Source organism: Cucurbita pepo, chromosome LG16 (genome assembly GCF_002806865.2).
Source record: "Cucurbita pepo subsp. pepo cultivar mu-cu-16 chromosome LG16, ASM280686v2, whole genome shotgun sequence".
Classification (NCBI taxonomy): domain Eukaryota; kingdom Viridiplantae; phylum Streptophyta; class Magnoliopsida; order Cucurbitales; family Cucurbitaceae; genus Cucurbita; species Cucurbita pepo.
The window spans coordinates 8,095,388-8,118,245 of NC_036653.1; the positions used below are offsets into that span (position 1 = coordinate 8,095,388).

Genomic DNA, 22,858 nt, shown 5'->3' on the forward strand with positions numbered 1-22,858 from the left:
CATTTAACTTTAAAAAGTCTAAATATTTTTAAAATGAAAATGGTTAGTATTTTGTTTTAAAAATACTTTTTAACTTTTTGTTCCATTAATACCCTTTAATGTTTTGAAAATAGAAAAGTAAGAGTATTTTTTTCAGAGAAAGTACAAAATTCGTAAGTATTTTAATTACTTTAAGTCAAAATATATAATTGAAATCACAGGGAATTATATCAAATGACCAAAATGCTATGAAGATCAAACTATAAAAATGTCAAAACATGAAATTTTGTCTGAAATTAACATTTTTTTCCTAAAATTAATACTTCTATTATATATTTATATTAAAAGAAAAAAGGAAAATAAGTAAACCCTAGTCTCTTTCCTTCTCCACTTACCCGCCTTCTCCCCCTTCCAGCAGCCGTCCGATCCCCACTCTCTACTACGCGACCCCAGCGCCACTTTTCTTTCTCCTCTTCTTATTTCACTCTCTGCTGCAACCTTACGCCGCCACGCCAACCCCATCTTCTGCTGCAGCCCCCCATCAATCGGTCGGCTACCTTCAAAACTTGCTTGGATCATTTTTTTTTTTATATTTTTTTTTTTTTCTTCGATTCAACCAAATTTGGTTTAAAATATGATGAATTTTGAATTAGGCCAGTTTTGATTCAAAATTCTGCCAAATTTGATCTATTTTGGATGGAGATTTCTTTGTTTATCCCTTTCTTTCCCGCAGTTTGTTTTCAATTTTATCTTGTGTTCTGTTTTCTATCTGTTTTTTCCCTTGGTATCGTCATTTATTCTTCTTGACCTCGAAGTTCTTTGCTTCTCAGTGATAAGATGCATTCCAGAGATAAAAGTGCAAAAGCGGGATCATCTAGGAACTCGACGGATGTGGAACCTGTAATGAACATGAGAAATATCAAGAAAGAAATTGAATTCCTCAGTAATTTCTCTTTTCCCCCTCAGAATTCAGCTCATTATTTGTGCATAAATCTTTAGAGGGAGTTTCATTATTTCAATCGACGTTAAGAGACTAGTTTCTTTCTGAAATTATAGAGTATGTATGAAAGCCTTGGGTTTAATTTTCTCCTATTTTCTGGTTTTATGTGCCTTTTGATACGCGTGGAGTTTTACATTTGAAGAAAATATACTACAAATCTTATATGTGATGCCATATTGTATTAACGACACACATTGCTTTTTCTTTTTTGTGTACACTGATGGAAAACACAGAAACTATTTTATTTCAACGAAATCAATGGATTAATTATTTCTTTCAATTGAGAATCTTTATATATTATTAGACTTTTATCAAAGAAGGATATGGTAGAGAATGAATCTTCTGAGCCTGTTAGAAATGTATGTCTGTACTAATTATTGTAGTGCTGGTGTAATATACTGAAGAGCTTTGGTAGTTTGGCTTTAGTGGACGCTCATACTTGAGATTTGAGTCAAGCTCCAAAGGAACTGAATAGATGTTGCAACTGTATGTAACTTGCATCCTCGCATTTCCTTTCAGATTCCATTTGTGTACAAGCTACTTTTTAAACATCTTCATGATCACACCTTTCCATAAGGTAGCTTCCCTCGCTTTGACTTCAGATCCCTCTTCTGGTCTTATACCAATATGTATTGACCAAAATGTTTAGTAATTGGTTTGAATGATGTTTGATTGTAAAGCCTCACCCTTTGTTTGGGGAAAATTTATAGTGCTATGATGTTCTTCATACTCATGTCATTCCGTATTTGTCATGTCATAGACGATGTATTACTTCATTTAATAGACTTAGACCCCACACCATTCTTAAATGCTTATGTTATGGCAAATATGCAAACAATGAATGGAGGTAGTTTGGAAAATTTCCATACTACCCTAGACTGTAGTACTAGAAAATTTCCCTTTGTGTGTGCAGTTTTTGGGTAATGAATATAAAAGGAGCAAGTATGAAGTAGCTAATTTGGTGTTTTGTTCTTTATATCAGCCTCCTCTCATATGTCATGGAAAGACAAAAAGGAGATTGAGAGTAGGAAAATTGTTTCTTTGGGTGGAAAGGTACGATTACAAACTATGGATATGTTATTATGGTAAGCTGAATGAATGTAATTTTTAAAGCTTACATCTGACTCTTGTGTTTACCATGGTGCAGCCTCAAAAGAAACAAAGATTGCCTCTAAGTGTAGCACGACCAATCATGAAGAAGCAGAAGGAAAGAGAACAAAAGATGGTACAAGAGGTAAGGAAATCCATAAGATGGGTTACTTTGCTTTTTTCTTTTCTTTTGCCTACATCCACTCGTGTTGTTTGCAGCATTGGAATGTTAGTCAATTTGGCGGGATGGCTAGTAGTAACCACTCTAGAAACTCGTTGGGGAAACGCAAGCCCGAGAACCAGGTTCTTAAGTCGAGTGAAGGCTTTTTCAAACATGGCGTGCTTGATGTCAACCATCTACTACGCCCAGCTCCTTCTAGGAATAGTGACTTCGGAAACGAAATGGCCGGCAAAGGTAGAAGAAAAGGAGGGAAAAAGAAGAATAACAAAAGTAACAAAAAGGGTGGCGGTAAGAAGCGCCATTGAAATCATTCATCACCTACAACGTTCCTGTTTTACAATGGAATATGGATATCCTTTTGTCATATCACATGCAAATTCAATGAAATCTTGCATACCCTTGTTTTGCATATAAATTTATTACGTCCATCTATCCATTGAATGAAATTTTGATTTTGATTTTGTTTTTGTTTTTTTGTTGGATTGGAACCCATTCGTACTTTTCGGCTTCATCTTGCCTTTTACTTTTTTGTCGAGCTCCATCTTCTTTGTCGGTAAAGTCTGAAAGACGCATTTTAAAGCCTTGAGGGAAAGCTTGAAAGGGAAAGCCCAAAGAGGACAATATTTTCTAGCGGTGGATCTATGCCATTACAAATGGTATCGAGCCAGACACTGAACTATGTGTTAGTGAGGAATTTGTTCCCCGAAGGGGGTAGATACGAGGTGGTGTGCTAGTAAGGACGCTGGGCCCAAAAGGGGGGTGGATTGTGATATCCCACATTGGTTGAGGAGGAGAATGAAACACCAAGGTGTGGAAACCTTTCCCTAGCAGATGCGTTGGAAACCTTTCCCTAGCAGATGCGTTTTAAAGCCTCGAGGGAAAGTCCAAAAAAGACAATATCTGCTAGCGGTAGATCTATACCGAGAAAAGCTCAAAAAGGACAATATCGCGGTAGATCTATACCGTTATCGGGCACTTTCGCATCCTTTTAGTTCTTTCGCAGTATAAGTTTAGTTTTATTTTATTATTATTATTATTTTATTTTATTATTATTATTATTATTATTTTTTTTTTTTTTGAGAGGTTCATCTATCAAAATAAAAAGTTTGGTTTTCGATGGATGGGAGCCCATTTTCACGACCACTAAAATATTGTTTGATAATAATGAGAAAATGAATTTTTTTTTTCTTTTAAAAATGGTCAAATTTACCAAAAAAAAAAAAAAACTAAGACAATTTTATCAAATTTTAACTTCATGAATCCTAAATATATTAATATGAATATAATTTTGAGGATTTTTTTTTTTTCCTTCGACAATTTTAATAACAAAGAATTTTAAAAATAAAAAAATAAAGTAACTTGTAATTTACGAGAGAGAGAGAGAGAGAGAGAGAGAGAGAGAGAGAGAGAGAGAGAGGAGGAGATCCGGTCCAGTATTGAAGGGAATAGGGATGAAGGAGAAGCGTGATAGCAGTTTTTGACAAATCTGAATTTCGAAGTCTTTGAACCCAATTCACCCGATTTTTCCAGAGCGTAGGGTATTACAACCTCATTTCGACATCCTGTAGATCCAATTGCAACTATGGACGAGTCCGAATTTCGTCGACTTCTTCAACTCTTTCCCGTTGTTCGATCTCGGGATTATCATGTACCTTCCATCTCTTTCTTCTCCTTCTCTATATCTATCTTTTTGGAAAAAGTAATTAGCTTAGAAATTTTCTTGATCATTCAATGTTATGCATTCCACTGCTAATCTGTTCTTTGTTAATGAGTTCTCCATTTCGCTTTCAATTTTTAAACCTTCTTCCCGCTAGAATTTGTTAGTTCATTGTTGGAACGTCACTTGCTACCCGAGGTTAGGACGGATTGGGCTGTTCTTGCTGTTTGCGAGATAACTTGGCCACTGTTTGTTTGGTTCAAAAGAAAAGTGATATTATTCTAAAATAATTGTTTGTCAAATTGTCATCGATTTCTTTCGAAGAAGAATCTGCTTGAATTGATTACTGATAGTTGAAGTACAAGAGACTATTGATTACTGCGCTGATGAAGTACGACCTTAATTTCTTACATCATGATTGCAGCCTTCTGCACGGGAAGTAATGTTAATAGCGAACTTTGTTTCCATTTGATTAACAGCAAACTCTAATTTTTATTGTCTTATTGAATCTTTAGCTTCTTTTCCCTCTTTGATAGATCAACTATATTGTGCCAAAATAAAAACTTTTGAATGGAAGGATCAGACATATCTGAGAAGGATATATGTGCACTGATAGATGTTGCAGCATCAGCCATATGATTGACTTTGATAAACTTGTCAATGATGCTCATTTTTCTGGTGATGGATGCATCAATTTTTAGTGGGAAAACAGAGAGCTAAAATTTGTTTGTCTTTGATTTAGATGTTTTACCAATCATGAAACAAGAAATTAACTAAGACTAGGGGAAGCTTCTAATTCAACTTCAACCACTTGCACTGAGACTAAAATGCAGTTCAAAAGGTTTAGTTGAATGATACATATAAAACTCTATGAACTAGATTGTGAAGTTTTTTCTGTTCCCATTAAGGGTATGTTACAATTATTAGTAGCATAGGTATCCATCCAGTTTGTTAAAAATCTCGTATGATTGTCAGGCGGAGTCGGAGTTATCTAGACAGTCAACATCCAAGTCATCCAAGAGTGAGGTTAATTAAATGTTTTGCCCTTACTTCCTGTCCTTTTCGCATGTTCTTGTTGCTGGTTAATTAAATAATGAATGTTGTCTTGTTTATAGTTGAGTGAATGGCAGGAAGCATGGAATGAAGATGGAGAAAAATCAAAGGATCAAGGATCTGACCTACATGGTATTTTATCTTGAAAATATAACTTTTTTTATCTTATTCCAAATTAACATTTTAAAAGTGATTAAATATATTTGATTTGCTTTAAGGAACCATGAAACCCCTTTTTTCCTAGGATAGCATACAGTTGTTCTTAAATCGCTTCTGAAGTTATCCTTTCTGGTTTTAGTTGATAGTATCTGTTCAGTGGCCCAGATAACAAAAGCTTCCTATTTTTCCTAGAATTTTAAATATAAGTTTGGCTAATATTACATTTTTGGGATGACTGATAACAGATGCATTCTGGAGGAAGCTAAAGTTAGCTGCTGAGCAGAAGGTATGAGCTTCTTCTCTTTCTTTTTCAAGTGTTACATTTTTATCTAAATTAGGGTATAAAACCCCTAGAGTTACTCTGTTATCCTTTTCTGGTACAAGGCCTCGTGTTTATGTTTATAACTCATTAGTTACAATCTATATGACACAAATGGAAGTTCACCAAAAAAAAAAAAATTCGTCTGCTTAAATTCTAGTCATGCCTTTACAATATTATAATTTGTCAACGCATTTTGATCTGAATTTGTCCATTTTTTGCGAAATTAATCATATGCAACTGATTAGTTACTTTTTTTTTTATGTGATGTAAGACTAATGCGTATATTCAGTTTCAGATTTGGTTAAATCGTTGAATGCAAATGAGCATCACTTTAACATAAATGCAAATATCTGGGTTTCTCAACAAATTCCATCTTGATGGTGCATTGCATTATACTTTCATTTGAATGTGAAAGAACAATGTTTATATTTGTATCTAACAGCTTGTTGTTTGCTTATTCATTACACGCAGGTGGGCAAGCTTGAAGCAGAGAGATTCTGTAACTCATTTCAACAGATTCACAATAAACTTGTAAGTCATTCAGAACATGTCGTGCAATTAGATATTTAGTTTTTCATCCTCCATTGACATTAGAATGAAAATCCTATAATCAATATGACTACAGGTTAACGAAGAACTGAGTTCAGATGCTGCCCGGAGCTTTCTGGAGTCGTTCAGTTGCAGTTCCACAGAATAGTATGGTTTTCTGCTTAATAAGTCTTGTATTGCATATATTATCTTCTCTCCATAGACCACATTGTGCAAGTCTGATTCAATTACTAACAAGGATTTGGAACAGATAAAATCTTGTTTTCAAGGAATCTGCAAACACTCTCTTTCACATACATTTTTACTCTGGCTTGACCGTAGTTTAATACTTATACGCATTTTTACTCGATACAATATGATGTGACAATATCTTTTTCGATAAGAGAAATAATTTCATTGATAAATGAAATAGGTGGAGTCGAGAATTCCAACGCCAATAGGTGAATTTCAAGAAAGTTTTCCATAACATGATAATATCTCAACCATTCCGACCACCGACACAAAAGGGATAAATAATAACCTCTCCAAATCATGGGAGGACTCGCATCCATAAATTTTGATACTTCATGACAGACAATAGTTATGTTGTTTGAGATATGGGCTGCATCATATTCAGCCAGATAAAATAGTATAGAAACTATAAGAAAGCTTCCTGAAGTGAAACCCTTCATTATTCGTTCAATGTAAGGTGTAAATGTATGAGTAATAAGATGTGTCACATCTTGGAAGCATCGGCTGCAAGTTGGTTGAAGGCAATGGAAGTCTTCGAACCCGATGGGCGCCCCAAATGGTTGCTGATGAAGTTCCCAGCAGACATGACCTTTGCCAAATCCACATTGGTTTTTATGCCAAGTCCGTGGAGCATGTACACCACATCCTCAGTTGCAACATTCCCGGAAGCTCCTTTTGCATATGGACATCCACCCAGACCTGCAACAGAGGAATCTATTGTGCTAATCCCCATCTGTTCATAAAAGCAACACACCAGTTAATGGTTGAAGTTGGCCCAAATGAAATGAAATCCTAGGCAAAGCTTGCAACTTGCATCCATATATCTGGAAAGCAAGTTTAGAAGGGACCAAGTATATGTTTGAAATGACTTTCAAGTGTATTTTTCTCAACCCTGTCATTATCATAATGTTCTGTTAAATAGGAACAAATTTGATAAATACCGATAACTCTTGGATAGAGTATTAGAACGAAAAAATCCATTAGATAATGAACTATTGTTTCTAAGTCATTTCTGGCGATGAATCAACAATCCGAAGTGTTTTTCTTGCATATTCTTGATAAACCAATGTTTATATATAGATGTAGGAGGATCTATTTGAGAAGTATTTTGAACACTTAGAAAGTCATTCCAAACGGGCTCAAACTTCAGCTTCAAAAGATTCCTTACTTGGAGGGATACTAGAATATTTGGAAGTGATTGTCCATAAGTGTCATGGAAGTGGACTGCAAGCTTGTCCACCGGAACGACAGCCATCACAGCTTCAAGCATGGGAACAACAGTCCCTGTGCCAACAGAGGATACTATAAGAGAGCGAAGAAGATGAAAGCAATCTATATTTCGATTTTGAGAAAGAAAGGTTTAAATTGTTACCGGGCGTGGCAACTCCGATCGTGTCTCCAAGAGAAATTTCAAAGCAACCCATCTCATAAAGCTCCTTCGCTACATAAGCGACTTTAGATGGAGGAATTGATCCTTCTGTTGGACAACCAACAACACATGATACATACCTATACAAATCCATAGCCAGTTATAGCAATAAGAGAACCCTTCAAAAGAACAGAATGAGGAGAACCATTCTAGAAAACAAGTCGTGTTCAAAACTTAAAACCAAAATTCAGAGGAAATTAAAACCAAATTCCAATAGCCATTTATATGGACACTGAGTCATGGAAGCATACCCTCGAACAGGGATTGCAAGCTCTTTTGCAGCAGAAGTTACCGCTCGGTAACGATCAAGACTTTCTTCAATGCTACAATTGATGTTAGATTTTGAAAATAATTCAGAGGCTGATGCAAAGACTGCCACTTCCTTTGCTCCAGCCGCAACAGCTGCTCGAAACCCCTGGAAGAAGGTGAAGTTTTATAAGCGAGGATTCAATCCATCCATGTTTGAAAAAAAAAAAAAATCAACATTATTTTACAAGATGACCCACTTTCAAATTAGGAGTTAAAACTGGCAACCTAGCACCTTCCAAATTACGTACGGCTTCCATGACTTCAGCTGCATCAGATAACTGGACAAAGGATAAAAAAGAAAAAAATACTTTACGTAACTCACATATTGGAGCACTAGTGATATAAAGTATGGTAAATCTAAGAAATGAACTATGTTTTCATTTGATCAAACTATTGAGAGAAAAGCTTCAACTCCCACTCTGTTTCCTTATCAGCTGATATCAGAACATAGAAATCCTAAATGATGAGAAGTTTTAAGGAACTTTGATCCACAGCAACATTAGATCGTCTTGTAGCAATCAAGCGATGTAAACAGTAAAGGCAAGACCACTAAAGTAGAAAGAAGACTGAGTATATACCTTAATGAACTCAAAAGAGATTCAAACGACTATTTTTAATATCATTTTAAAACTATGGCTAAAAAAGATAGGAACTTAAACCAAAAGTACCTGAGGCACCCGTGTAGGTGATACAAAACTGGTAGCCTCAACCACAGGCAATCCTGAAGATACTAGTCTATGGATCAATTCCACCTTCACAGATGTAGGTACCATACCCTTCTCATTTTGAAGCCCATCCCTTGGACCAACTTCTACTATCTTCACAAACTTTGGTATATCTTTCAAAAACTGCAAGCCCGTGTCCGAAATAAGTATGAAAAGGTCACATTTTAAGAGAGAGAGATTCCATAGCCCACCAAATCATCTGATAAAAGTTTGCAAAACATCTAGAATTTGGTAGGTACGAGGTATAGCAAGAAAAACAACTAAAAGGATATAAAAATGCATGGATGCGGGTAAAACAAAGAGAGTGGTTACAGGTATACAGGTCTAATAAGTATCAAATCACCTTATTTGTAGTATGCTGTATGTTGTTGCTACTACTCTTAGTCTTGTATTCATGACCTGGAGAACAATGTGAATCACAAAAATTTCCAGATACTAATTTTTCCGGGCCTGCGCTCATCGTCCTCCTATTGACAGAGCCATTTTGGGATGTGTCTTTCCTATGTCTTCTCCACGGAAACGTCTCTCTAGCATCCTCATCATATTCCCTGAGGATGATATGTCATATTGGAGAAAAGTGTGGCCGAGTTGATTGCAAAAATGACAATTTAGTAAGAAATAACTGAAAGAACAATGCGGCCAGATTGTTTGCAAGGTGGGTCTTCTGTCATAGAACCATCCCATACCAACAAGAATTGCAGAACCAAAATGTGCAAAAGCAAGCTGAAAAAATTAAGAAAAGTTTGGTTTTCTTCCAAAAGACTTTAATATTCTGCTTACTTGCAAGTATTGGATGAGCTGCTTCTCCCCCCTTGAATCCAGCAGATACCCATTCCCATGTCATCTCCTATTGGTCGGCAGGCACCAGATGAAAATCTTTGTAGCCGGTCAATTGTGCTCATGCTTGGCAACTTGTCAAGACCAAGTGGCTCCTCCAAACTCGACATTATGGAGGCAGAAGCAAAAACCAGAACTGAGTTTGAGAAATAAACCAAATAAATTTTCTGCCACGTCCAGAGTGATATAGCTATCTTACTTGCAGAAGAACAAATAACAGATGAAACCTTAATAATAGACTAGTTAAATCTATTTTTATAATTGCTTCTATCAACTGGTGTGATATTGTTTGATTGAAGTAGCAAGCAATTATTAAATGTATTCTTTTAGTCTCTCATATATAAGTAAAGAAGATCAATATATAATGAAATTTCATAGGTATCAAATTTCATACAATGGATGACCTATTCGTGCATTCACCACATGCCAATTAAGAAAGAAAGTCTCAACTTCCAATTGATGAATTTAGATGCAAATAGCTCTCCCAAGCCGCAGGGCAGGGGCTCCAGCATAAGATAAAATGCACATTTGTACTAAATCGTCTGCAAATTGATGACAAGGGCTTTTGGGGTTTCTTAGTCATACCAGCTTAGAGGTACCAAGTTAAAACCTTCGGGTGAGCTTAATACCAAAAACTTTGATGTGAGATTTCACATCGGTTGAGGAGGAGAATGAAGCATTCTTTATAAGGGTTGGAAACCTCTCCCTAACAGATGCGATCTAAAAACTTTGAGGGGAAGCCCAAAAGGGAAAATCTAAAGCGGGCAATATCTGCAAGCGGTGGACTTGGGCTATTACCTTGATATCTTCAAGTCCAGGCTCTAGGGCGGTCACAGGTACCTCAAGGTGAGCAAAGCTCAAACTCCCAGTTATCCAAAAAATTCATTAATCTTACTCGTCATAGCTAAAACAACTTCTAGTAATTTTGTATCTACACCGTTTAAATACACCATAACCACATTAAATAGTACAGATAATGAGAAGCTACAAATTCTGTAATGAGCTTTATTTTTCTAATAGAAGTCCAGAAATTCCTCTTTCATAATTCTTCCATTGCACGTCAATATTAAATTCTTAAATGCACAATCCTCCAATACTCAATCTCAAGGTTGCACTGAACAAACACCTCTCATTCACAAATGTACCAATCAAGACAAGCAACTATTCCCTAGATGTTTTGTACACTGAGCTCAAGAATGGAATGGCAAGAGCACACTGGCATGCTCATTCTGATCTTGTGTGTAATTGATAAAGAAATATTCTTCTTGCCATAAAAAAATCTCCAATGCATACATGTCCACCATATGGTATATATAGATTCCATCTTCCAATGTAAGTGTGAGATCCCACATTGGTTGGGGAGGAGAACGAAGCATTTTTTATAAGGGTGTGGAAACCTCTCCCTAGTAGACGCGTTTTAAAAACTTTGAGGGGAAACTCAAAAGGGAAAGTCTAAAGAAGACAATATCAGCTAACGATGGGCTTAGGCCGTTACAATTGGTATCAGCGCCAGACACCGGGCGATGTGCCAGTGAGGAGGCTGAGTCCCGAAAGGGGGTGGACACGAGACGGTGTGCCAGCAAGGACGTTGGGCCGCGAAGAGGGGTGAATTGGGGGGTCCCACATGGATTGGAAAAGGGAAAGAGTGCCAGTGAGGACGCTGGGCCCCGAAGGGGATGGATCCCACATCGGTTGGGGAGGAGAACGAAGCATTCTTTATAAGGGTGTGGAAACTTCTTCCTAGCAGACGTATTTTAAAAACCTTGAGGGTAAGCCCGAAAGGAAAAGCCCAAAGAGGACAATATCTACTACCAATGGGCTTGAGTTGTTACATGTTTTCTTGAAATACACCATTACAAGGACATCTCACAACTTCCCCATATAAGGAAAGTTAAATTTCATTGGCCCCCTAAAAATCAAAAGATTAAAGGGGAGGTTTCAACAATCCATCCACAAGTTCTAACATTGTTTGTAAAATTCAGGATAGCATCAAGGAGATGGCATATGATAGAAAACTGAGGGCTCAAAGTAAGTAATAGGAGAACTATATCCAATATAACAACTGAATTTCAACAATCTTCCGTAACAAGCATGTTCAAAAAAAACTAATAGAAGCGATCCCAATTCAGGATTAGAGAAAACTCGCAGGCGATGATCATAACCCATTTTTTCAAAAGAGAAAAACTAAATTACAAAATCGAGCCAACTCCTTCACACGAACCAATTAGCGTACAGATTGTATAATTTATGAACACCATAGAAACAGCGAATGGTAACAATATCAATGACTTCTATAATACCTACACTTTTTGGACAGCCAAACACGAGCAACAGAAATTCCAGAAAAAAATTCCAAAAAACCTAAACAAAAAAAGGCAAAAAGGAAAGAGAAGAGATGAAAAGAATCGAACCTAAAGCGGGAAATCGGGAAAGGAACGCTTCAGCGCGGTAGAGATGATGAAATGGTAACCGATGCGATGAAATTGAAGAGCAACAAACCGCGTTGCGAACAAAAATGAAATTGAAATTTGCCTGTGTTTGTTGGGTTGGTGGACGTCGTAAATGCGGAAATTTGCATATATTTTCTCTCTCTTTTCCATCGCAGAATTTAGGTCAGTATCAATAAATTGTGGTTTCTTCTGTTCTGGGGAAGGAGAGGTGGTAGGTTGTTGTCAGTTGGAAGTTGGTCAATTCTTCATTCTCTCAAGCTTCCTCTCTTCAAATTAATTTTTTATCTCCCATTAACAAATAAGAAGATGGTCTCTGATTTGTCCTTTTTCAGAAAAAAAACCTTTTTTTTTTTTTTTTTTTAATAATAGTTCGAAAAAAAATTCATTTCCATATCAATATTAATTATATCTTTCGATCTTTACCTTATGTGTCTCGTATTACATTAATATTAAAAAGGAGAGTAAGTTGCGATACTCACAAAACAGGCAACCCTCAAATAGTTCCAAATTGACGAGCGTGACATCTCACATCTACTCTTTAAGGCATATGGTATGGTCGTGGTTATATCATTTTTCATCATGTTTGGCTCAATAAACAACGTGATGAACATCATCGTTCAGCTCGTCGTTTTTAAATTGACAATCTACATACTTTGTCACAAATTCTTGAGCTGTGACGTTGATTGCATCTCCTGGAAGGAAAAAAAAAATCCACCACTAATAGATATTGTTCGTTTTTGTTTCTACTATGGAGAGGGTCTAGTCATATATTGACCAGTATGTCGCATCATACGGTGAGTGAGTGGCTCTGATACCATTTGTAACGGCTCGAATCCACCCCTAGCAGATATTGTTCACTTTAGCCCGTTATGTATCGCCGTCAGTCTCACGATTTTAAAATGCGTCTACTAAGGAGAGATTTTCACACCCTTATGAAAGACGTTATGTTCCTCCTCCAACCAACGTGCAATCTCACAACTGAATTATTCACTACGCTATCAAGTATTAGGGTTTGTGATGTTGTTGGGCATATACAATTAGGTAAAACTATAATACCAATCCTGTTGAAAAAAACGATGAAAACATGCATCATTACTACGAGTTCATATAAAAAAATGTCAACAAAATATCATTTGAAGTAAATTAATTTTGATAAAGTTTGTAGTTTCGAAGTCGGCGAGCAATTTGCCAGCTTTTTCTCTCATTCAAGACAGGCGGACCATTTTGTGCGCGCGCTTGAGCTTTAACCCAACTCCAGACCTGCAGCGCGGAGTGTAGACCTTCTGAGCGTCCAAGCTTTTGCAAAGGCAGCGAGAGATGGAAAGAGAAGAGGAAGAAGAGGACATCGTTTGTTTAGATGCCTCATTCTTTATGAACAATGAGTAATTCTCTCTTTATCAATGCCTTTTCCTTTCTTTCTTTTTTTTTTTTTTTTTTTTTTTTTTTTTTTTTTTTTTTTTTTTTTTTTTTTTTTTTTTTTTNCAGCTATCAGCTTACCACGTTTGCATTCGGTTCCCATGAGATTGAACTCCTCTGTCTTCAGTCTGCTTCTAGTGAGTTTGCTTTTTCAACTTCTGCGATTTGAGGAGTATGTTCCATTTTACGTGATTGCATCGTTAAAATACTATTTACCAGTTTTGTCTCGGATTACTGGAGGATTTTCGACACTGTTTCCTTTTGGATTCACTTCCCTGTACATTGCCATACCTTGTTAGTTTCGATGTCAAATGAGACGATGTGCGTAATTTGCTTTATGCCAATCCGATAAGTTCACGGATGTTGCTATTCGCTTATGAATTCGTATGATATTAACAAACATTAATTGAAGGAAACTATAAAGTAATTGTTGGCACCAAGATGCCAATTTGTGCTCGCAAATGCACCAGACTACGATCGTTCTCTAAGAGTGATCAATGTTATTAGCTCGGTTTTTCTGTAAGTTTTAAGGTTTAGACTTGTTCAAATGATAAAATTGATCGATATTACAATAAAAATAACGAACCTGTGAAAGTTAATATTGGATATTTGAAAATTCAGGTGTGGATAGACTTGAATTTCAGGCTTATGTTAGGTATTTGAAATATTTTTTAAAATCTGGTGAGTTTCTCTTTTGGAGTTGCCTTGCCAAGGCTTTCTGTATCCACGCTCTCTGTTTGTTAATGCTAATTGGCGAATACTTGGTAATTTTCTTAGACTGGGGTTAGGAGGAATCTTTGTGTCACATGTATTGTTTGGATAATAGAATCCCCTTTGTGATTTTTGTCGATGATGTTAATTTGATTCATTTCTTATTTGCTAAAATGTGACCTCAAATGTATCTGATGAGTTTATATGATACGTTTCTTGAATTTCTCTGTGTATCTCAACCTTGTAAAGATTTGATGTTTCAACCTTCTAAAAATTTGAGGTTAGAATCAATATATTCATGCTATATTAATGTTTATTTTATTTTCATTGAAATAATCCTATTCTTATTTCCCCCAATATGAGCACATCAAGTTATATGATTCCCTGCAAATGTTGCTGAACTAACAATTCTTGAAACAGCTGATTTTGATTTAACGGGGCAATTAGTGTGGCCTGGTGCCTTGCTGATGAACAATTATCTTTCCAAACATGCTCACCTGCTTCAAGGATGTTCTATCATTGAATTAGGATCTGGTGTGGGTATGTATACTTTGACTGAATTTGATTTCTTCCCCTCGTGACTTCTATAGCAGAGATACTTTGCGTAGTTAGCGCATGTAAATCATAGATTGAGATGTTTAATATGGTTATACTTACTGGATAGACTTATCAAGTGGAAGGCATAGAGAGAATAGACTTATCCAATGGAAGTTTTTGCATTATGTCGCTATTTTCCATATTATGCCCAATGATGAAATTCTGCTATGATATGGGCGATTGCCTTAAATACAGGTATCACTGGAATACTTTGCAGCAAATTTTGCAACAAAGTGGTGTTGACAGACCATAACGAGGAAGTTCTAAAGGTGAGGTCATTAAACTAATCTGAATAAACTAAAATACACACACACACACACACACTAAGTGGTTATTCTCTATTTATTGTTTCATGACCTCGTTTTATATTATTATATCACAGATCCTGAAGCAAAATATACAGCTTCATGCATCTCCTGAATCCTTCGGAAATTCTGCTGGTGAGAGAAACAAGATGGAAAATAAGTTATTTGTTTGGATGTGCTGATATTTACAATTCTATGCAGGACTAGTGGCTGAGAAGCTTGAATGGGGAAATTCTGATCAGATAACCCAAGTTATAGACAAGTATTCTGGTGGATTTGATCTAATTCTTGGTGCTGATATCTATATCCTGACTCTTTCTTCTTCATTTTGCTCAAGAAATGTTAAAATGACAAAATCAGTTTTGGTGTTGAACAGCAGAGATATGGAATGAGCCCAATGTTTTAAAACTCACCAAAAATTCCTCCCTTTGCTAATTGGTAAAATATAGAATGCGACGGTATAATCTTCTCCTAGGTGGTAGAAATACTGATATGATATGATATTATGATTGATTCATCCTCATTTTTTTCCTCTTTATATGATTGGTTATTCTTAGGAACATATGTTATACCTTGACCAAATGTTCTATCACTTAATCAGACTTATGCAAGTCACAAGTTCGGGTCTATTCACTCTATTGGTATTTAATACTTCACATTTCAAATCCATATATTAGCTAATGCCTGCGGCTGCCACATTAGGTCGATAGTTGGTTTGACGTATAGGGGTAGAAAGACTTTGAAAGACAGGATTGTTTGTTTTCTTCTTCTATTTTAACATTTTTTTAATAATTTTTTAATTCTTTTACATAAGGTAGCTTTTCTTTCTTTCATTTTCTATTTTTTGTATTAAAGATTTTATCAGGGTTGAGAATTTCCATGCAGATATATAATGGCAGGAGAAAGGCAAGTAAAACTCTAGCTGCTTGGTTTCAATAATTTTCTTTTACCCTTTCTCTAATTCATACCTTCTACCAAATAGAAAGAATATCAGAATAAAGCAGCATTAGTTTTGTTCCTCCCACGGTTTTAGGCAAGAATGAAACCACGAGCATGTAAATATGCTTGTATAGCTTGTATTTACAGGAAATGTTGCATTTTCATCTATGAAGAACCTTAACAGTTATTAAGCTTTCAACAATCAAGTGTACCCTTGCTTTTCGAAACAGCGGAACGGCTCCTCCAAGTAAGAGGAAGAGGAAAATGCAAATTCATTCTAGCATACGTATCCCGAGCTAAGATGTGAGTAACTCTTTGGCTTTGTACTATTATTTTGTTTCCAGCTTCTCAAGAAACCTCTCTAATCTGACTTTGTTAGGAATGTTCCATTCCTTAACCACTATAGTGATTAGTCACTCTGCATCTATACATAGATGGGCTGCTTTGTGATAAAGACCACAATATAAATTGATATTGGATTTCCAAAAGGCTCTGAGAAGTTTTAGCAAGGACCACTGGCTTATTGCTGCCCATTGAAAATTGTGCATTGAATGTCAGTGTTCAAAGTAGACATCTAAATTTAGCTTTAGCTTCATACTTCTTTCCTTCCGCAGTCCAGTTCCTCTACCCTGCCCCGCCCCCATCTTGTATTTTTTTTTTCTCATCTACCTGGTTTTAAGCATCTAGCATCAGACATGATGCGCAAAACATACACACACAGAACAACACCATTTGATGATCACTTGTTATTTTCGTCACTTGGCAGTTTCACACTTCCTTTTTTCCTGAACCACGCAATTGTGGTGTTCTTTAGATTACTACCTCAAGCAATGTTCTTTAGTGATATAGTCGATAAGAGGAGACTACCACCACAAATGCACAAATGTTTTATTTACTAAAAGTTGTTTTCATTCATTTCCTTTGTAGCATGGATGCACTGATACTCGATGAAGCTTCTCGGCACGGGATGCAGATGACTGAAGTAGCTGGAACTCGATCTGTGGTTGGAAATCTTCAAGGAGTCATCTACGAGATCACACTTAAATAGAAGAAGCTTTGGCGCACCAGGAAGATTTTTGACTGGCAAAAAACCATTTTGGAAGAGATGGCATATGGCCTAAAATTATTAGACTTGTTCTGTTTGTCTTTTTACTTCGAGGCTGGATGGCGAAACTTTTATGAAAGATATCAGCCAACGAGGAGTTGAAGGTAAATTTGCTGTTAACTACAATTCATTGTCAAGATTGACCCTCGAGTTCAGTAGATCTCCGCATTCTTCTCCGAGATTTGGTTTCTGCATAAGTTATGAGATGCTCCCACAGGCCAGTTTTTTTCTGACGCATGTCAATGTCAAAACCTTAGCCAATCTAGTTTCACTTATAGATTTCTCCATTACTCACTGTTCTAAAATTTAGAAAGATACAATGTGTTTGTCAACTTCTTTACTTTGGGTTAAATTTCAAGTTTTGATTCCTCATGTTTGTCATTGATTTTTCAACTTTAATTTTGTTATCTGCTTTATTTTTAAAAGAATTAATTGATCTATTAGAGGTAGAAATGAATTAAAACAATAAATGGACATATTCTAAACTTTTGTGACTAAATTTATAATTTTTTCTTTTAATTTGAAGTGATAAAGAGGGAGTATGCATTTAATGTATAATCAATCATGTTCTGTTTACTACTACAAGGCTCATTTCTAACTTAGCAAGGATAGTTGCCTGAGCCAAAATAATCTAAAGCAAAGAACCTCATTATCAAATGGGGAATACACTCAGATCCATCATTCGCATTCATTCTATTCAATACCAAACTCGAACCTGAATTCGAGGGGCGAAGAAAGAAAGAACCAGCTGCCATTTCTAAGACACTACCGACTCCTCTAAAACGGACGGTGTTTCCACATTCAAGTTCAAGCCTTTTCCATAAGCAGCAATGAGTAAAGCCTCAGCCCTCCCTGCCAATACGACAAAATCATAAGGTCAAGACCAAGATCATAGAGCTTTCTTCTGCCAGGCGAAAATATTCAAGGGGTTCATGAAAGAATAATTTTCATCATATCACCCCAAACTCTGTTTTTCCTGGTACACGACACGTAATGAAATGACCATGCAAATGTTGGGTTTTGACCACGGATTTTAGCTCCTAGCAGCCACGAAATTTCAAAAAATAGAAGTTTAAAAGGCCAAGACTTCCATATTTAAATTGCCGAAGATGTGTATGATTCGTGAAGTATGATATTCAAGTTCTTGTTCAAATATGAAGTATTGACACGTGCAGAAAACAGAATACGTAGTAAAATACCATGATCTTTTTTCCTCTTCAGAAGGGGGCTTAGAGTTGGAAATAATGTGGATGCAACTCTCCGGCTATCATCCTACCAAATCAATATAAAAAATAAAATTAGTCTGGGAAAGAATACTTTTGGATAATAAAATATACAATCAAGCATACAATCGCAGAAAGCAGGACCTGCAAAATAATATAATCGACTTTTAGCACTTACTAGGAGAACACCGGAACTAATTCAGTAATTCTTGAAACCAACGTCAGTAAATAATTTCAAGGTGCAAATTACATGAAATGTAGCAAGTACTAAACAAAAGGCTTCTTCGTTACTGCCAAATACAGTCAAGTAATATAGAATACAGTTAAAGTTAACTAATTAAAGAAATTAAAGCATAGAGTTCAAGTCGGTCTTCTTTTAACTTCAGTATTGATTCATCGACTTCTATGACAATTCATTCCAAGAAAAATTGGGATACTAAAAGAGGTTACAATTTAAATGAACAAGGCATGTTCTGTAACAGTGTGAAGCATTATGGTAGAAGTGGTAAGAGTATAATTCTTCACATATCAACAAAAGCCAAGTTTTAAAACTAAACAGAAATGTAACCATTATTGAGATAAATGGCTGCTCTGTTTTCAATTTTGGAGAGAATCATTTGCCCGTCAGCTACTTCTGTCCTATAAATATGTTTGTAACTTCTATGCGATGTAACTTCCTTATTTTTTTTTATACGAAAGTTGAATAGCACATAAGAGGCGACCTTTGTCCTTATTCAGAATGAAACATAGGATGATTGCCAAAAAACATACAAGTGTAAAATCATTAAATTAAAACAGAATTTAACCTAACATTATATAGTCTGCAAATAACTTTTTAATACTGGTAAAGACACGCTGAAAACTAAAATATTGATTATAAGTAAATGGCTTCTTTGCTTGCCCTTCATTTTTATTGTTGAACATTGTGAAGTGTTTGATCTATATATGAATGAAACAGCTCTCTAGACTAATGTCGGTAATTTGGCTGAACTGACCTTAGAAGTATCCTTTCCTGAAAGCTGAAATTTGTTTTTCCACGCAAGAGATGGCACAGGAACAACTGAAAAACCCAGCCCAACTAATACGCCAATCCACAATCCATAACCGAATCCTCCACTCCACCACCCCTTTAAAGCAAAAATATAAAATAAAAACAAAATTTATTAAAAGATGGAAATCGAAACAATAGAAGAAGGGTAGGATCATGTACCCAACAAAACAAAATCTATGGATTTTAGCTCAACCAGTCCTCCAAATTATGTCATGGAAGCTCAAAAAGAAATAGAGAAAATAGCCAGCCACACACACTCAAGGTAACTCCTCTGCATTATCCATAAATATTCTCCAGGTTCCTCTCCTTCCAAATATGCCAGACCACTTACCAGTCTGGATGTTTGATTATAACAATTAAGACTCATGATATGAAAATAGAAAAGAATGATTATTCAAGAAAACAAATGAAGAAAAAAAAGTGTCGATTTTAACAAGGATTGCATCTTCTTAGCACAAGATCTAGGTTCTACAGAGTACTCCAACTAGAATCATTCGCATACCTGTTTTCCATCCTGTGGAAATGGGGTTGACTGCTCCAGATATGCAGTAGTACCTAAAGTAAGGGATCACCAACACATTAAAAGCAGAACCACTCGAATGATTAAATGAAGAAAATATAACTATGCATCAAAATGAGGAGACCCTACTAGCAAAGGGAAGAAGAGAAAAAGGATATTGTTACGTTTTCCTACTAAACCAGCGTAAAAAAAATATATGTGAAGTTAAAGAGTCTCGGGTGAAGAAGCTCAATTTGTTAAGTCTGCACTTCCTTTTGTATAAGAAACTCTAAAGAGAGATGAAAGGACACATCCAATTTCTCTGCGTAAATTATTTCGGCTATAAGAAGCCAACTATTCTTTTTGTTTTGATCAGAGGCATCCTACCCAGAAACATGAATGATTGAGAATCAAATAAACACTCGATTCTAGTCAATCAAAGGCAAGAACCTACAGATATATAATCGTACCAATGGGAGCATTAAAGCTGTGAAGAAGTTGGACAATTGACTTAGCATCTAACCGTTTCCGTCTCTTTCCACCAACTAGTACTTGCAGGTGAGGAGAATCATATACCTAAAGAATTGAAGAACATAAGAAATTACAATAAATAAAACTAATTGAAAAAAAAAAATTGTATCGACCTCTAGTGCGAGTAAATATGGTCATCAAAAGAGAAATGCATGGGGACATCTGTGAAACCATTACCCTCAACAGGCCAGTGGATCACAAAGAGAAATGTTTCCATTCTTTTTTGTCCAAGAAAATTATGGATACGCTTTCTTTCTTTCTTTCTTTTTTTGTTTTTTTTTGTTTTTTTTTTTTTGTTTTCTCTCATCTGCATACTATTGTTCATTTCTCAATCATTATGGCTGAAGCAGCTAAGAATATATAACCAATTGCCGAATATGAACGAAGCAACAACGATAGCTGAGAAGTCCACATAAGAATACACACATATCATTTGAATCCCTACTTAAAACAGATTTGAGGAATGTGTAAAACAAAAACCTAAAGTAACATATACGAGATAACGAAAACAATTACCTGAGCTGAAGAAATCGATTCGTCGGTTCTCAAGAGTGCCACAGCACCAGAAACGTCGGGGTCGACACCAATAACACAGTCTGAAGTCGCATTTTGGTCTCCTGGTCTACCATTGGCGGAGTAATCGTGACCTAGAGGAAAAGGACACGATAGAGAAGCCAACCAGTTGTCCTTGAGTTGAGTGTGGGCGATCTTCAATTTAACTCCGCCGCTGCTTTCTTTCCGGACCGAAGAAGAAGGTCTCGTAGGGATTCCTGAAGAACGAACTGACGAAGAAGAAGAAGAAGTACAGAGAAACCTGAAGCGATGAAGTTCGGATTTGAGCTTGGAAGAGAGGGAGATCATGAAACAGTGGGACTGAGCTTGCAATGGATGCGCGTTCAACGGAAGAGATTCCATCAATTCAACATCTCCCACGAGGAAACAGACATGTATTTTTACCTTAAAAAAAAAACAACAATTCAGCTTCTAATATGGATAATTCGTAAAGCTCCCGCGTTCTTCCTCAAATTTTATATTTATACCCAATTTTCTATATAAATTTATTTTGACGTTCATCATTATATCAACTTTTCTTAATACAAATAATATAGGTTAAAAAATGAATTTTTTTTAATGTTTTATTCAATTATTTATAATTACAAAATTTAAAATGAATCAATCTATATTTATATTTTACAATATTATTGACAATTGAAGGTTGAATTTCCTGTTTATTCCTCTATTTCTTGCCCTATTGTGTTTTACATTGTTTTAATAATATAATATAAAAGTTAATTATAAATTTAAATTATTAACACTAAATAAATGGCCTAAGCTTGCAAATAGTTTGCATATTTTTTTCTTTACACCTCATATAGTTATACTTTTTTATTTGTTCTTATCTATAATCTTGAAAATATGAAGAAAAAAAAAAAAAAAAAAAGCTTTAGTTCTAGGAGAGGAAAAATAGAATAATTAGTAAATTTTTAAAACTAAATATTCATATTCTAAATGACGATGGAATGTTCAACTAAATTAGAATTTGATTGCAAACATCAGAATTTTCAAGAGTTTTAAGGACTGAGGGAATGTTTAATGTTCACATTTTTTGATGATCGGACAACAATGTTAGGGCCAATTGTTTGCAACAAAGGCCATCGTCATTCGGCAAATAATATGATGAAAATGCAGAGAATCCGGATGATTTTACAAGATACGGAACAAAGAAATTCTTGTCTAAACATTAGCTTCCAAGAAGAAAACTCAATTTCTTTAGAAACATGACAACTTCATCCATCAATTCAGGAGAAATTCCTCTACACTCAATCTCTCCTCTAAGCTACTCATTCTCCTTTATAATGCTTCGCTTCGAAAACTAATGTTTTCTGTCAAATGAAAACCACAATCGGTTGAAAAAGTCACGAAAGTGAAGATGAAGAACATGGAGTTTTACAGTGCGCCATCCAGTCCGAAGCGCTACAAATCTCCGTTTGGACATTCTCGTCCAAACTCTACCATAGATGAGTTTGAATTCGAAACTAGCTCCCGTTTCAATCTTAACGACGTCGATTTCGATCTAGAGGATCGGCCAGAGAAACAAAGCAAGAAACGAGTGCAAATCGAAGATGCATCCTTACCTGCGATGGCGTTTGCCGATGAACTATTTTCAGACGGGAAGGTCCTTCCCCTTCCTCCTCGGCTCAAGATTCCCCCGCCTCATGAACGCCTCAACGAACATCGCAGCGGCAAAAGCTCCACCACATCGTCGCCTCGATCACCGGTCGCGGCGCTCAAAATCAAATTTGTTCATCAGAATTTGTGGAACGATGAATTTGATCCTTTCTCGGTAGCCTTACAGAACGTGAAGAAAGACGGAACGGGGAAAACGCAAGAAAACAGTAATGGGCCCGAATCGGCCCACTCACCATTTCCACGAAGGCCGAGCAACTCAACAGAACAAATTATGGGCCTCCAGTTACCCCATCGGCAGCCCAATTTGAAAAATGGACCGGT

At 36.0% G+C, this 22,858-nt stretch overlaps 5 protein-coding genes across 7 annotated transcripts; 3 read left to right on the forward strand and 2 right to left on the reverse strand.

Moving 5' to 3' along the window:
* The first annotated feature begins 348 nt into the window (after positions 1–348).
* Positions 349–2,710, forward strand: LOC111776750. The gene is made up of 5 exons (XM_023656089.1): positions 349–527; positions 810–922; positions 1,962–2,032; positions 2,127–2,213; positions 2,288–2,710. The coding sequence occupies exons 2-5, from the start codon at positions 817–819 to the stop codon at positions 2,552–2,554; spliced, it is 531 nt and encodes a 176-aa protein (XP_023511857.1). The 5' UTR covers positions 349–527; positions 810–816; the 3' UTR covers positions 2,555–2,710.
* Positions 2,711–3,625: 915 nt separating this feature from the next.
* LOC111777433 lies at positions 3,626–6,296 on the forward strand. Of its 2 annotated transcripts, none has more exons than XM_023657032.1 (6): positions 3,626–3,897; positions 4,882–4,932; positions 5,037–5,091; positions 5,364–5,404; positions 5,912–5,971; positions 6,066–6,296. In XM_023657032.1, exons 1-6 carry the CDS (start codon positions 3,832–3,834, stop codon positions 6,135–6,137), a joined length of 345 nt encoding a protein of 114 aa, XP_023512800.1. In that variant the 5' UTR covers positions 3,626–3,831; the 3' UTR covers positions 6,138–6,296. The 2 variants fall into 2 exon arrangements, with proteins under 2 accessions (XP_023512800.1, XP_023512799.1); XM_023657031.1 differs by having other exon boundaries at positions 5,022–5,091; positions 6,066–6,288.
* A 118-nt stretch (positions 6,297–6,414) lies between these two features.
* LOC111777432 (hydroxymethylglutaryl-CoA lyase, mitochondrial) lies at positions 6,415–12,246 on the reverse strand. Of its 2 annotated transcripts, none has more exons than XM_023657029.1 (9): positions 11,932–12,246; positions 9,464–9,656; positions 9,027–9,231; positions 8,627–8,806; positions 8,156–8,236; positions 7,901–8,064; positions 7,593–7,729; positions 7,389–7,504; positions 6,415–6,953 (listed from the first exon to the last, which is right to left on the reverse strand). In XM_023657029.1, the coding sequence occupies exons 2-9, from the start codon at positions 9,628–9,630 to the stop codon at positions 6,705–6,707; spliced, it is 1,299 nt and encodes a 432-aa protein (XP_023512797.1). In that variant the 5' UTR covers positions 9,631–9,656; positions 11,932–12,246; the 3' UTR covers positions 6,415–6,704. The 2 variants fall into 2 exon arrangements, with proteins under 2 accessions (XP_023512797.1, XP_023512798.1); XM_023657030.1 differs by lacking the exon at positions 11,932–12,246 and adding an exon at positions 11,825–11,846.
* A 780-nt stretch (positions 12,247–13,026) lies between these two features.
* On the forward strand, positions 13,027–17,419 carry LOC111777871 (protein N-lysine methyltransferase METTL21A). Its single transcript, XM_023657599.1, has 8 exons — positions 13,027–13,352; positions 13,456–13,523; positions 14,518–14,637; positions 14,890–14,963; positions 15,077–15,134; positions 15,201–15,302; positions 16,130–16,241; positions 16,866–17,419. Exons 1-8 carry the CDS (start codon positions 13,288–13,290, stop codon positions 16,984–16,986), a joined length of 720 nt encoding a protein of 239 aa, XP_023513367.1. The 5' UTR covers positions 13,027–13,287; the 3' UTR covers positions 16,987–17,419.
* A 150-nt stretch (positions 17,420–17,569) lies between these two features.
* LOC111777402 (Holliday junction resolvase MOC1, chloroplastic) lies at positions 17,570–22,694 on the reverse strand. The gene is made up of 7 exons (XM_023656979.1): positions 22,483–22,694; positions 20,864–21,304; positions 20,287–20,392; positions 19,820–19,872; positions 19,262–19,393; positions 18,243–18,315; positions 17,570–17,895 (listed from the first exon to the last, which is right to left on the reverse strand). Exons 2-7 carry the CDS (start codon positions 21,260–21,262, stop codon positions 17,801–17,803), a joined length of 858 nt encoding a protein of 285 aa, XP_023512747.1. The 5' UTR covers positions 21,263–21,304; positions 22,483–22,694; the 3' UTR covers positions 17,570–17,800.
* Between the last annotated feature and the right edge of the window lie 164 nt (positions 22,695–22,858).